At 38.3% G+C, this 13192-nt stretch overlaps 1 protein-coding gene across 1 annotated transcript in view; it reads left to right on the forward strand.

The window, feature by feature from the left end:
- Positions 1-13192, forward strand: part of Dock11 (dedicator of cytokinesis 11) — a 136086-nt gene that overhangs the window by 99942 nt on the left and 22952 nt on the right. Inside the window, exons 42-46 of the mRNA XM_031372386.1 lie at positions 1110-1292; positions 3721-3834; positions 5870-6085; positions 6174-6231; positions 11704-11810. Coding sequence (XP_031228246.1) covers positions 1110-1292; positions 3721-3834; positions 5870-6085; positions 6174-6231; positions 11704-11810 — 678 coding nt within the window. The remainder of the gene's footprint in view (positions 1-1109; positions 1293-3720; positions 3835-5869; positions 6086-6173; positions 6232-11703; positions 11811-13192) is intronic.

Raw genomic sequence — 13192 nt, forward strand, 5'->3', positions numbered from 1 at the left:
GAGGTAGGAAAAAAAAAAAAAGTACAAGAATGGACAGTGTCACACAAGCCAAGGGGAAACAGTATGAACATACTCATGAGGTCCAGAGTGTCAAGTGAGATGAAAGGAGCACATTAGAACTGGCACTGAGGAGGTTGCTCATGACTTTGGCCATTGTTCATGTCTCAAGTAATATAAGGAGACTTACTGTAAGGATTAACTGCACATTGCTGTGCCTGCCCTTAAATGTTTTTATACTAGAGTGTCTTGTCCAGCAAGAGTCAATCTAATCTTGTGAAACTTTACAAGATTTCCCAGTTTGCCAATCAGAAAGCATTTATTACACACCTGTTGCTTGCCTAACACTGCATCTACTAAAAAGGTAAAATGATGCAGATAGATTCCTGAGATGTGGATTAAAATTCAAGGTTTTCAAGAAGCCATTTTGAGTAGCTGACATTCAAGCTTTAGAAGGCCTAAAAAATGGATGGCCATTGTGTATTTGGAAGCAGCTTGCTTGTCCCGCCTTTCAAGGATAGGAGATTCTAATAAACCAACACTAGATATATAGTTTATCTTCCACAAAGCAGCAGGCTGAATACATTCTCAAAGCAGCAGGCCACTTGGGCACTCTTTCTCTATAACAAAATATGTCTTAATTGACAATGTTTGTGGAGCAGAAAACATACAGATATATACGAACACTTCACATAAGCTCCATTTTGTTTAATCAAAAAGGATCCATTTCACTACTACTGATTTTCTCAGCAGGTGGAACTTTAGAACAGGAGCCATGATTCATCATTTCTGTCATTCATTTGTTCAGTGTGTCATCGAGTCTGTATGCTTTGGACTATCTTAGGCTCTTCTCAGATTGACAGCATTTAATGCCTAGTACCTCCACATTATTGCAGTACCTTCTATACTGACTTGACTTGTTCTATCATTGGCATATGCTTGTCTATATGCTAACAAATTCAAACTATCTTGAGAACAGAGATCTGACCTCATATTGATTTGTTATCCTCTAAAGCTCTGAGCATAATTTTAGGTGAGGCTACAGTCAGCAGTTGATTATTTGGTGGATTTCATAAAATTTTCAGATATTCATTTCTATTTTCCTTGTTCAGTTTCCCTCAGCCTTTTTCAAAGGAAGAGTAAACATGTGTGCTGCATTTTGCTATGAGGTTTTAAAGTGCTGTACTTCAAAGATCAGCTCAACCAGGAATGAGGCATCTGCACTTTTATATCTTTTGATGAGAAACAACTTTGAGTATACCAAGAGGAAAACCTTTCTAAGGACACATTTGCAGGTGAGTACCAATCAAAGCTCTTCTTTATTGTTTTTCTCTTCAATCACTGGACTCCATCAAAATCAACATCTATAGCTAGAAAGATAGCTAGCTTGGTTGGTAAAGTGCACGTCCGGCAAGCATGAGTACCTGAATTCGATCCAAAAAGCTGTATATGGGGCTGGAGGGATGGTTCAGTGGTTATGAGCACTGGCTGTTCTTCCAGAGGACCTAGGTTTGATTTACAGTCCCTACATGGTGGCTCACAACCACCTGTAAGTCCAACCCAGTGGATTTGACATCCTCTTTTGGCCTCCTTGGGTACCAGGCATGTACATGATGCACAGGGGCATAGACATAGATGCAGGTGAAACTGTACACATAGAGATAAATCATTTTTGTTTTAAAGCCAGGAGTGGTGGTATGCACTTGTAACCCCAGAACTGAGGGAATGGGGACAGACCAACCTGGGGCTCACTGGCCAGCTAGCCTAACCTTATTTGGCAAGTTCTAAACCAGTGAGAGATGTTGTGCCTGCCCCCAAATTACGATAGACAGTATCTGAAGAATCACTAACCTCTACATATAGGCATACATATGCACCTGCAAAAGTGTGTGTGCACCTACCTCTCACTCTGTTCCCCACAAAGAGCAACATTTATAGCTCCTTCAAAAGCTAAGGTAAGAGGATATTAACTTCAAGTCTTACTTTGTCTGTATAGTGAGGTCAGTGCCAAGTGGAATAACATAAGAGACACTCTCTCAAAACAAAAAGTGAAAAGAGGTTGTAACTCACTGGTAGAATGCTTGCCTAGCATGCACAAGGCTCTGGGTTCTAGTCTCAGCACTACAAAAGGAATCTATATGTGGATTTTCCTTTCTGTGCCATAGCTCAGACCATGTACCTCTCTGCCACTTGAAATGGGACTGGTCTAAACTGAGAAATGGGACTGGTCTAAACTGAGAAATGGGACTGGTCTAAACTGAGATGTGTCAAAAGTATAAAGACTAAGTACATTAAAAAATAGAGCATCTAGGTTGTCTTATTTTTTTATATATTGAAAGTATTTGTCAAATTTGGGGAGTGATTAAAATATATCAAAATACAGTTTGGGTCAGTAAGATGACTCAGTGTGTAAAAGTGCTTGCTGCCAAGCCTGATGACCTGCATTTGAGCACCAACAACCAAATTCCTGAAAGTTGTCCTCTGATATTCACATGCTCATATAGCAACATGTGCACACACACACACACACACACACATACACACACACACAAAGTAAATATGAAAAATAAAGTAAGTGCCACTTCCATCTCTTTTTCATTGTAGCTACTTCCATATGTGACTCCCATTCTCTTTCTCTTGGACAAGGCTACTCTAGAGTGTAAGTCTTAAGAATGTGTGCTCTAGTTCAGATTCCATGACAGTCTGACATGGAGCTTCTTCAAATAGAAAATAGGAGAAACTCTACTTCAGAATTTTTGTGATACTTCAGTAAGGTGATTAAATAATAAGATTGTTAGATAATAAATGGCAAGTGATTCAGGTTGTTTTGCATGCATCAGCAAAACCTTTATTTAACAATGAAAGATTGCCAAGCATGATGGCACATGCCTAAAATCCAAACATGGAGGAAGATTAGGGTAAAAGGATTACACGTTTGAGCCAACCTGACCTACAGGACAAGAAGAGTCTGTCTCAAAAAAGCAAAAATTAAAAAAAAAAAAAAAAGTTGACCCGGAAGTGCTAGCCTTTACCTGTGTACTCTCATCTACTTGAGATGCCAAGGCAAGAGGATCACTTGAGCCCACAGTTAAAGATCAGTCTGGATAGCATACCAAGACCCTGTCTCAAAAATAAAGACAATGCAATTAATCTCAATATTTTGTGGAAATTACAGAATTTATAGAGATGACTATCTGCTGTGCTCAACTCATAGATCAACCACATTTGTGCTGTGTGACCTTAGGCAAGTTACTTAATCTTGCTGAACCAGTTTGCTCATCTGTAAAATGAGGCCAAGTAGTTGCCATATTGCATGGTTATTAGTATGAGGGTGAAAATGAAAAGCATATAGCAACTGGCACCATTCCAGCACAGAGAACACACTGGGTGATAATTATTCTCCATCTTCATATCATTGTGATTAATTAATGAAACAGTGGGGACTTCTTGGCTCAGTAGTCTACTATGTAATATAGGCAACCTCTAGTTATATAGCTCCACTGCCTTGGTCTGTCCCATTAGAGCTCTTTACTAGGGAAAGTGTTATTGATAAGAAAACAACCATTAGCCTGCAGTCTGAGCTATTGAAGAGACTGAAGCAGGAAGACAGAAGCGAGTTAGATGTTAGCCTGGGCCCAGTATAGTAATATGCCTCCCTACCTCTTGAAGCAAGATTTTTTTAAAAGCCCTTTTTTAAAAAGTAACCTTTATTTCTTCCCACAGATAATCATTGCTGTGAGTCAGCTTATAGCTGATGTAGCACTGAGTGGAGGATCGAGATTTCAGGAGTCTTTATCCATTATCAATAACTTTGCAAATAGTGACAGACCTATGAAGGTATGGAATAAACTCAAACCACTTTGGCTGGGATTGTGAGTCAGTGGCACTCAGCATGAGCAGTTCCTTGGGTTTGATCCCCAACACCAAAGTAATAAAAACCACTTTAACTAAAGAAGGAGTTTATAATCTTAAACTGGGGTGGAATTCTCAGTGACTGTCCGTGTGGAACGTATAGATGTGAGCTTTAAGAGTTGATGGCTTTTACTTACCACTGGACCTCTAGCAATTATATTCAGCAGTAACTAAATAGATTTTTTAAATGTGTGTCTGTTAGTAATAAAATCTGTGTTGTTTTCTCTGCTTGATTTCTAAACTTGCTCGGAAAAGAAATATTTATTTTCTTTCTTAACAATTGTTACCATTTATAATACTGGCTAATTAAAAACTGAGTTGGAAATTTGAGAGAAATCTCACTTCTTAGGATGGCTGATAGATCCATTGCCAATAGATAAGAAATGGAACAGAACGGTTTCATTATTTGTTGGTTTTGTGACTTTCAAAAGTTATGCTAGCCAACTGTTGCTTGCTGTAACAGTCCAAAGCTGTCCGTCTTCAGCACCAGTCCATCAGAATCAAACCTAGGATTGTGAGCACTACATGCTTAAAAACTAGGGCACTGTAAAAAAAAAAAAAAAAAAAATGCATCTCCTACTATGTTGCCTCGAAAACAGGTCCGGAGATCCTCCCAGGGGGATGAATTGTCCCCATTCTCAGGAAAGGTCATATTCTAATATATTTGACAATAGTGCACGAAATTTTTTTTAAAAAAATCCAAAGCTCACAATCACAGCATGCTTGATGTTTGGGACGTGTAGAATCTATGTATCAAAAAACCATTCTCATAGGAGTGCTGCTTACAGGGAGCAAAACACTGAGTAGTGCCAGCTGCTCACAGGCTGGGAAAGGTGACTTTCAAGCTGCTCTGTGGGTTTCCCAGGGAATCAGTATACAGTTCCACTAACCCCAGGAGCACAGAAGCAATGAGTACTAGTTCAGCTATTTTACTCATGCTCCAAGAATTTATGTTTCTAGTTGCTACCATGCTCAATGCCATATTATACAGGTAGATTAGCACGCTATTTTCCAAGTGAATAGGGCTGATGTTAGTTCTCCTGGAGAAGAGCCCCTTTGCTTTCCCTTTACTCATCTGTGAATGACTTAGTTTTATCTGCTAAGGTCACCTGTAACCATGTTACAATAAGGTTAGCCTTTCCCTCAGGAAGTTCCTGTGAATGAATGCAAAGGGGTTAGATGCATTCTAGTAATTATTTTTAAAGCAGACAAAAAGGCAGAATAGTATATTACATTCCTATTAAGTTCCCTAAATGTGTACTTGCCCCACCCCCATCTTGGGATCAGAAACACTTTGAGAGGTAAATGTTCTCTTTAACCTCTCTGGAGTGTGATGTGACTCAAAACCTCTCATTTGTGGAAATGGATAGTTGACAGCAGGGTTTTCACTAAGGCAAGATAGGCATGCTTCTCACTATGGGAAGTTGCCTGCAGAGCACTAGCTCTGGAGCCAGATTGCCTGATAGAGGCCCTGTCTCCATGACTTGCCAACCAAGAGATGTTGGCTGAGCTTCTCAACTGCTCTGGGCCTCAGTTTTCCCATTGGTGGAAATGCTTGAGAAGACACCTTAATTAAAACATATAAAGCACTCAGATCAGTACCTGGTACCTATGTACTGTCAATGACTTTCAGTTACTGTTGTTACAAGTAAACCAAACATACAGCATTCACAATGAAAACCAGATAGTCTGACCTCAAAGATCATGTTTTTATGGGCTTTTAGTATACTGCCATCAAGTTCAAAAGCCTTTTAAAAAACCTGTCTAGTTACATAATTTTAAAAAAATAACTAAGTAAAAAACCCTTTAGGCTTGCCATGTGGAATATAGTACTACCAACTGTTAACAAGAAATAAAAACCATATTATAGTCCCCAGATTTTGATGCTTATGCTTCATTCCTATTGATAATACTGCTAAATATGTGGGGTTTTCTTTGTTTTCTTTTGTTTTGAAATTAGGCAACTGCTTTTCCCACAGAAGTCAAAGATTTGACCAAGAGGATCCGAACCGTTCTTATGGCCACTGCACAAATGAAGGAGCATGAGAAAGACCCTGAAATGCTAATTGATCTCCAGTATAGCTTAGCTAAATCTTATGCCAGCACACCAGAGCTGAGGAAAACTTGGCTTGACAGCATGGCCAAAATTCATATAAAAAATGGAGATTTTTCTGAGGTGACTTCTTAAAATTTTGCTCCCACTGGGACTCTTCAAACTCCTTTGAACATATGCTCACACTTCTTTCTTTGTCATCCACTTCTAGGCAGCAATGTGTTATGTCCATGTGGCGGCTCTAGTTGCGGAATTTCTTCACCGAAAGAGTAAGACCTTTCTGTTCTGAGATGGGAAGACTCTCTGCTGGCAAAATAATCTTTTTCTTTGCAGTGTGCAGTTGTGAATGGGATAGAATTGAGCTCTTAAAAATATGTTTACCTTCAGCCTCATTCAGTGCTAAACAGACATTGTTATAAAAGAAGACTGGCTTGCTCATTTTGGCTTTGGCTTCTGTGGGAGGTTACAAGAATAAGTTAAATAGTACATGGCTGGGCTGGGCTTCATGCCCGGTGTTTATTTCCCAAGACTATCTCCCTGGATGACTGCCACAAATTCAGTTCTTCTTAGAGCTCAAGAGAAGCACTGCAGAATACAGGCAGATTGCTTCTTTCCCCTCATCCTTCCCTTCACCAACAACTGTCCATGGACTAGGTATTTAGAGCTATTTTTATGCAGTGGCACCTGCGTGTTCAAGGGAATCAGACCCTTGAAGGACATCAACAGTTCTGCATTTCTAATTCAAGATTTCTAATTCAGGGATCAGGCTGAAAGCTTCTTTGTCCCCAAATAATATTGCTGAATTTTATATCTACTCAAATAGCAAAACAATTGAGTAAGGTTTCAAAGTTAATTGGTAGTGGCAATTGCAATCAAGACATCTGCTATCTATCACAATGAGGGCAAAATGAAAGCAACTTAAAGGAGTCATATTATGTGGGCTTTGGCTGTGGGGACGCAACTTTATTATTGTTATTGTTATTATTATTATTATTATTATTATTATTATTATTATTATTATTATTATTTACTATGTTTTGTTTTTATCTCTGGAATTTTTTTTGTATTTTTCACTTCACATGTAAAATAATGGCTATTGTGGAGATTCTTCCCAAATATGACTAGAATGATTAAACTATGCATTCATGTCATTTAAGTTTGCAAGAAGGAGTAGGATTTCATATAGTCCAAGCCAACCTCAGACTTGCTATGTAGCCAAGGGCAACCTTGAACTTCTGCTCTTCCTGCCTCTACCTCCTGGCACTACAGGCATGCACCACCATGCTCAGTTCCTGCAGTGTTGGAGATAAAGACCAGAACTTTGTGAATTCTAAGTAAGCAAGCATATCAGTACTACCTGAGCAACATTTTGCTTATATTTTAAACTGACAGAGAAGTGCTTCTGAATAATCATGTTTACAAATTGTTATACTCAGCTAGGGGTTGTGGGCTCTGTAATCCCAACACATCAAAGCTAAGGCAGGGAGACTGCACAGATCCAAGAGTGCCTGGGCTGCATAGTGAATTCCAAGTCAGGGTGGACTACAAAGTATGAACCAGAAGTAGAGTCCCAGACTCATTAAGAATTATTAGTAATTAACTCTCTAGATTTTGAAAATACATAATTATATTAGAGATTCTTCCTGAGAATCTTGTTTTACTCACAAGTACAAAGACTTTATATTAAACAAAAATTAAGAATGATTTATCGCAAGAAAACAAATCAAAAAATTAATGTATTCCTATTTTCTACTTTCAGTCCATACATTGTTTTCATTTTCTCCTTGGGTGGAGGTGACAGGTTCTGGGGGTTGATAAAATAGCTACAGGCATGATAAGCGTGTGCTTTCAGACCAAGCTGTACAGGCAGTCCATACAAGTAGTTCTAATGGAGAAAGAATTGATCAAAATAAGACCCAGTTCATCTTTTTAAATTAGAACTCTGATGTGTTTGTCAAGTTGCCCTAAAAATAAAAAGCTAAGTTGCACACAGGCAATTCCATATCCATTAACACACATGAGGTTCTTAAACACCATTCTATGGTTTTAAATACTTTCCAGAGAAACTGGCTTCCTGTTACCCCAGCTTTCTAATTAGTGAACACCTGAAATAAGAGTTCCAGGCCTCTTAAGAATAAACTCTTTCAATTTTGAAAATAGGTAATTAAATTAGAAATTCTTCCCAAGAATCTTGTTTTATTCACAGGTATAAACACCTTCAGACCAAGATTGGTTTCTCCCCACTAGCCTGTCCTTAACTTTAGAAAGCCTATATCTTGCTCTAGTCATTTCAGCATTAGGCAGCTACCTTAATCAGCCATCTGACCTGTCTCAACAAGTGGATGTAGCCCAAGCTTGTCATTGTTGTAGTTCGTAATATTCCAAAGGCTCTTTCAAGTTTATCTCTCATTAACCTCAAAGAGCTAAGGAGGAAAAAAAATGATGTTTTGCATTTTCAACAAAGAAATGTTAAATTTGAGAGCAATATTTATTTACTTATTTATTTATTTATTTATTATGGGTGCTATCTATTTTTGAACCTGTAGAATTCAATGATCTTAACCTAGAAAACCTTATTCTAAAGGGACAGCAATAGTAGAAATCCTCAGGGGTTTTTCCACCTTTAATGATTGAAAGAAAAAAAGGAATCCAAAACAGCTTTGTTCAACTAGCTGCTTAAACTACGAGAGTGCTGTCAAGATACTTAGCTAATCTAAACCAGTTAAGCATACTATAAAAATATTCTTAGTGGCCAGGCGGTGGTGGAGCACTCCTTTAGTCACAGCACTTGGGAGGCAGAGGCAGGCTGATTTCTAAGTTCGAGGACAGCCTGGTCTACAGAGTGAGTTCCAGGACAGCCAGGGCTACACAGAGAAACCCTGTCTTGAAAAACCAAATATATGTGTATATATATATATATATATATATATATATATATATATATACATATATATACATTCTTAGTGGAAATGGAATAAAATGTTGCCTAGTTGACACATTGTAAGCAAGTGTTCTATCATGTGAACTTCTAAAAATAAAAACAGAGTTTCTTCTATCTGGTGGTTTCCTGGCCCCCAGGGATAATGACTATCTAATGTGAAACTCTGCAACCCAACAGTATTTAAAAAGTCTAAAAAGGACTTGAATCTTTAAGCAAAATATGCTTTAAATAACATTTAGCAATGATCATCAAGACACACTAGAATTTATGAATTTATTGTTTTCAATTAACTATCCATTGCTAATGAAGACAAAAATAAGAATATTTACATTGTAAATCCCTGACTGGTATGCAGCACCCAAACTTTGTTTTCTGTCATCTCAAAGAACTGTACTTGCAGCTCATCTCACCCAGACCTTCTGTCCCTCCCTCTGAGATAGAACTCAGGGTGGTGTACATAGTACACAAGTCCTCCATTGTTTTGAGTTATACCCTCAGCTGGCCCCACAGTCATTTCTCTTGAAGTGCACTATAAAAATATTCTTAATCATGATGGAATAGAATGCTAACTAGCTGACATATTAGAACCAAATGTTCTATCATTTAGACTTTCTTTTAATAAAAATAAAGTTTGTTCCGCCCGGTAGTTCCCTGGCCCCAGGGATGTCAGCTTAAGTGAAGGACCACTGTTGGAATCTTGCATTCCTTGTTTCAGGCCCTGAAGTGCTAGGAAAAGGGAAAAGAAGAATCCAGGAGTGGTGGCTCATGCCTGTAATTGCAGTGTTCAGGAGTGAGAGGGTTAGAAATTTGAGGCCAGCCCGGGCCACATAGTGAGTCCCAGCTATGGTGTGATATCTCATCTCATTCCTGCCCCTCCCCATAGAATAAAAAGAAGAAATAAAAGAAAATGAAAGTAGAAGGAGGTCTGCAATTGACCCTGATCCCACCCCACCCTCCGACAGGCCCTTGATCTTTGTACCAGAGATGCCTTATAGATAGATTCTCAGACTCTTCCCTTTGCCCAAGTCAGTGGAAGCGGTGATAATGGGGAGTTTGTTATGTTACTCTTTCTTGTCCTCAAATATAAGATCCAACACAATTCAGAATTTATTTTCATTTTGTCTGAGAGCCTTACCATTTCTGGATCTCACTCTCTAAAGCCTAAACTTTGGCATTCTTTTCTCTTTTCCTGAGAGAGGGCACAACACTTTTCCCCAGGGAAGACAAGAGTCAAATGTTCTGCATTTTTGTACTACCACATAGCATCCTTGTTCAGCAAAACTTTAGGGCTTTAGATTCTCCCATAAGCCCAAAAAATGTGATTTCCCTTCTCTATAGCATCTCTTCTTCTCATTCCTTATAGGGTAATGCTGCTTTCATTCCCAAGTCTTTGTTCCCAGTGTTATATAGCTAAACTTTCACAAAATACTTCATTCCCTTGTTTGTTCCTAGTTCCAGCTTCCCTCTTTATACTCACCCCTCAAGATCTTACCTCTTACTCTTCTTCTGGCTGCCAGTCATTTTTCATTAAAATTTCAATTTTAATTAAAATTTCATTAATTTTTCATTATTGGGCACTGCAGTCCCATCCTCCCAAGTCCTATTCACCCTTTTCCCAGGATCACTTGGACTCAAAGCATTTGTACCTTCCTGGACTGCTTCCATTTTTATTTCTCTAGAATGGCATGTGAGAATGTAAAAGCAATAACTATGGAGCATTAAGATCAAAGATAGGTGGAGTGTACCTCACCCACATTCTCAGCACTTGGGAGGCAGAGACAGGAAGACGGTTCTAAGTTTGATGCCAGCCACATTTGTAATGTGCCTTGTTTGTTCCCCTCTAAATCACAAGATCCTACAAAACACACAGTGTAGGAAAACCATGTGGCTTTCTCCGCCTAGATTCTCACTCCACAATAACAATTTAGGTCACAGTTATCAAAGTTCTTTTCAGCTACAGTTTACTCCCAACTTCCCAGGGCTCCAGCTGGCAGCAGTTGTTTTATTTTATCTTGAGAAAGTTACTTTATAACGCTGATAAGCTTACTTAGCAATAATAATTCATTTAGTCCTTCTTTTACACTAAGCTCTATTCCAAACATGTGTTCATGTAATTCTCACAAACCACTATTATTATTCTTGTTATAATGGTAGTGGTGGTAGTAATGATGATAAAGAAACTTTATAAATACTAGAGAGACAAGCATCCAAATTTATCCAGTGACACAGCGCTAGGCTCAAGCTCGTCTAACTCTCAACTCTGTGGTGTTTTTTAATGTCCCACTCAGTTTCTCCAAGGGTGTTTTATCTCTGCCATCTGTTTCACTTCCTGTCTGTCATATAAATCCTAGGCTAGGCTCTTTCAATAACGAACTGACTTTCCTTTCCAACTCTCAGTGAAATTTAAACACTAGAGATGATTACCAAAGATCATTCAGTGGTGACCCAAAATTTGTCCACTCTCTTGTCTAGATGATATGTACATAACAAATGGAGAAAAGATGAGAGTTTTAGTGTAATTTTTATACTAGGAAATGATCTACACCAGCCACTGCAGATAGTGCACCAAACCACAACTTACTATGATAATGAATTTGGGCTCACTTTGTGCAGGAGGAAGAATCACAGAATATAATAGATCTGAGGAATATATGAAATTACTTTTATAGCTTAAACATGTACTTATGACTTTGACCCAAAGTCTCATCTGTTATTAAAAATAGCATATCCTTTTAAGGGTGTCTATTATTTACCAAACTTTTTTGTAATAAATATGCTTCATTTCTGCTTTTCCACACAGAATTATTCCCTAGCGGGTGTTCAGCATTCAAGAAAATTACTCCCAATATAGATGAAGAAGGAGCCATGAAAGAAGATGCTGGAATGATGGATGTTCATTACAGTGAAGTAAGATCCCAGGGCATGCACCATCGCTTATAGAAATTTCCCATTTCAAAATTGTTTTATATTGAGTTACTAGATCTGGCTTACATTTGAAAATGACTAAAGGTTGGTGAGGTTTAAGTAATAAAACTGTCTAGGCAAAGGAATGACTGTTGGCAGGATAGAATCTTGTCTTAGTAACTCTTCCCACTATCTTGTTTTAAAATACAACATTTAGATGGGTGGAAAGATGGCTTAACAGTTAAAAGCATTTGTTCTTTCTGAGGACCCAGATTTGATTCCCAGCACTCATATGGTGGTTCATAGCCACCTCTTACTCCAATTTCAGGGGACCTGATTCCCTCTTCTGGCCTTCATGGACACCATATACTCAAGTGGTATAGTACGTATATGGATGCAAAATACTCATATAAATAAAATGAATAAAAGTTATTTTAACCTACAATATTGACTGTATTTATACCATGATCTCTGTGACCAGATCCTACCTAGCATATGAAAAGGGACTCCAGAAAACTATAGTTAAAATTGTCTTTTACTTAAAATAGGTACAGTATTTGTAACAAAGTAGTGTGAATGGAAGTGTCCTGCTTCCTACTTCAGATGGTAAGAAAACAGCTTTGCTTGTCCATCATTAAAGATCTGTTAAGCACCAACATAGGATCAAACCTATTGACTTGGAGATTAAAGGGCTATAAAATGATGAACTATGATCTCCAAGTTCTGCTTGGGAGAAAGTCATTGAAATAATATAGGTATGTGATATGCAAAGTCAGAGGTATAAGGTAAGGAGATTACCATGGCTGTGATGTGAGAGGTGGATTATAGGTGACTAGATAGATGCTGGAGGCAGAGTCTGGGAGAAGGACAGTCTTATTGTCCAAATGTGTGGCAACTATGTCCTAAACCAGAATAGTAAAAGGCCCAGGTTAATCATGTAGCTCACTTGGCAGAGTACTTGTCTTGCATGCATAACTCCTGAGTTTGATATTCTGCTACACATAAACTGGTTAAGTTTATCCATGCCTATACTTCGGTACTTGGGAGGTAGAGACAGGAGGATTAGAAGTTTTAATTTCAAGCCTACTTTTGGTACATAGAGATGGGAGACTAGCCTAAGCTACATAAGACCCTGCCTCAAAGAGCAGACCACTACAAAATCCTATGCTCAACAAAACTGTGAAATCTGGATAAAATGGACAAATTTCTTGACAGATACCAGGTACCAAAGTTAAATCAGGATCAGATAAACATTCTAAACAGTCATTAAAAGTCTCACAACCAAAACACACAGGATCAGAGGTTTTTAGTGCAGAATTCTATCAGACCTTCAAAGAAGACCTAATACCAATACTCCTCAAACTATTCAACAAAATAGAAACTGA

This window comes from Mastomys coucha, chromosome X (assembly GCF_008632895.1).
Source record: "Mastomys coucha isolate ucsf_1 chromosome X, UCSF_Mcou_1, whole genome shotgun sequence".
Taxonomy (NCBI): domain Eukaryota; kingdom Metazoa; phylum Chordata; class Mammalia; order Rodentia; family Muridae; genus Mastomys; species Mastomys coucha.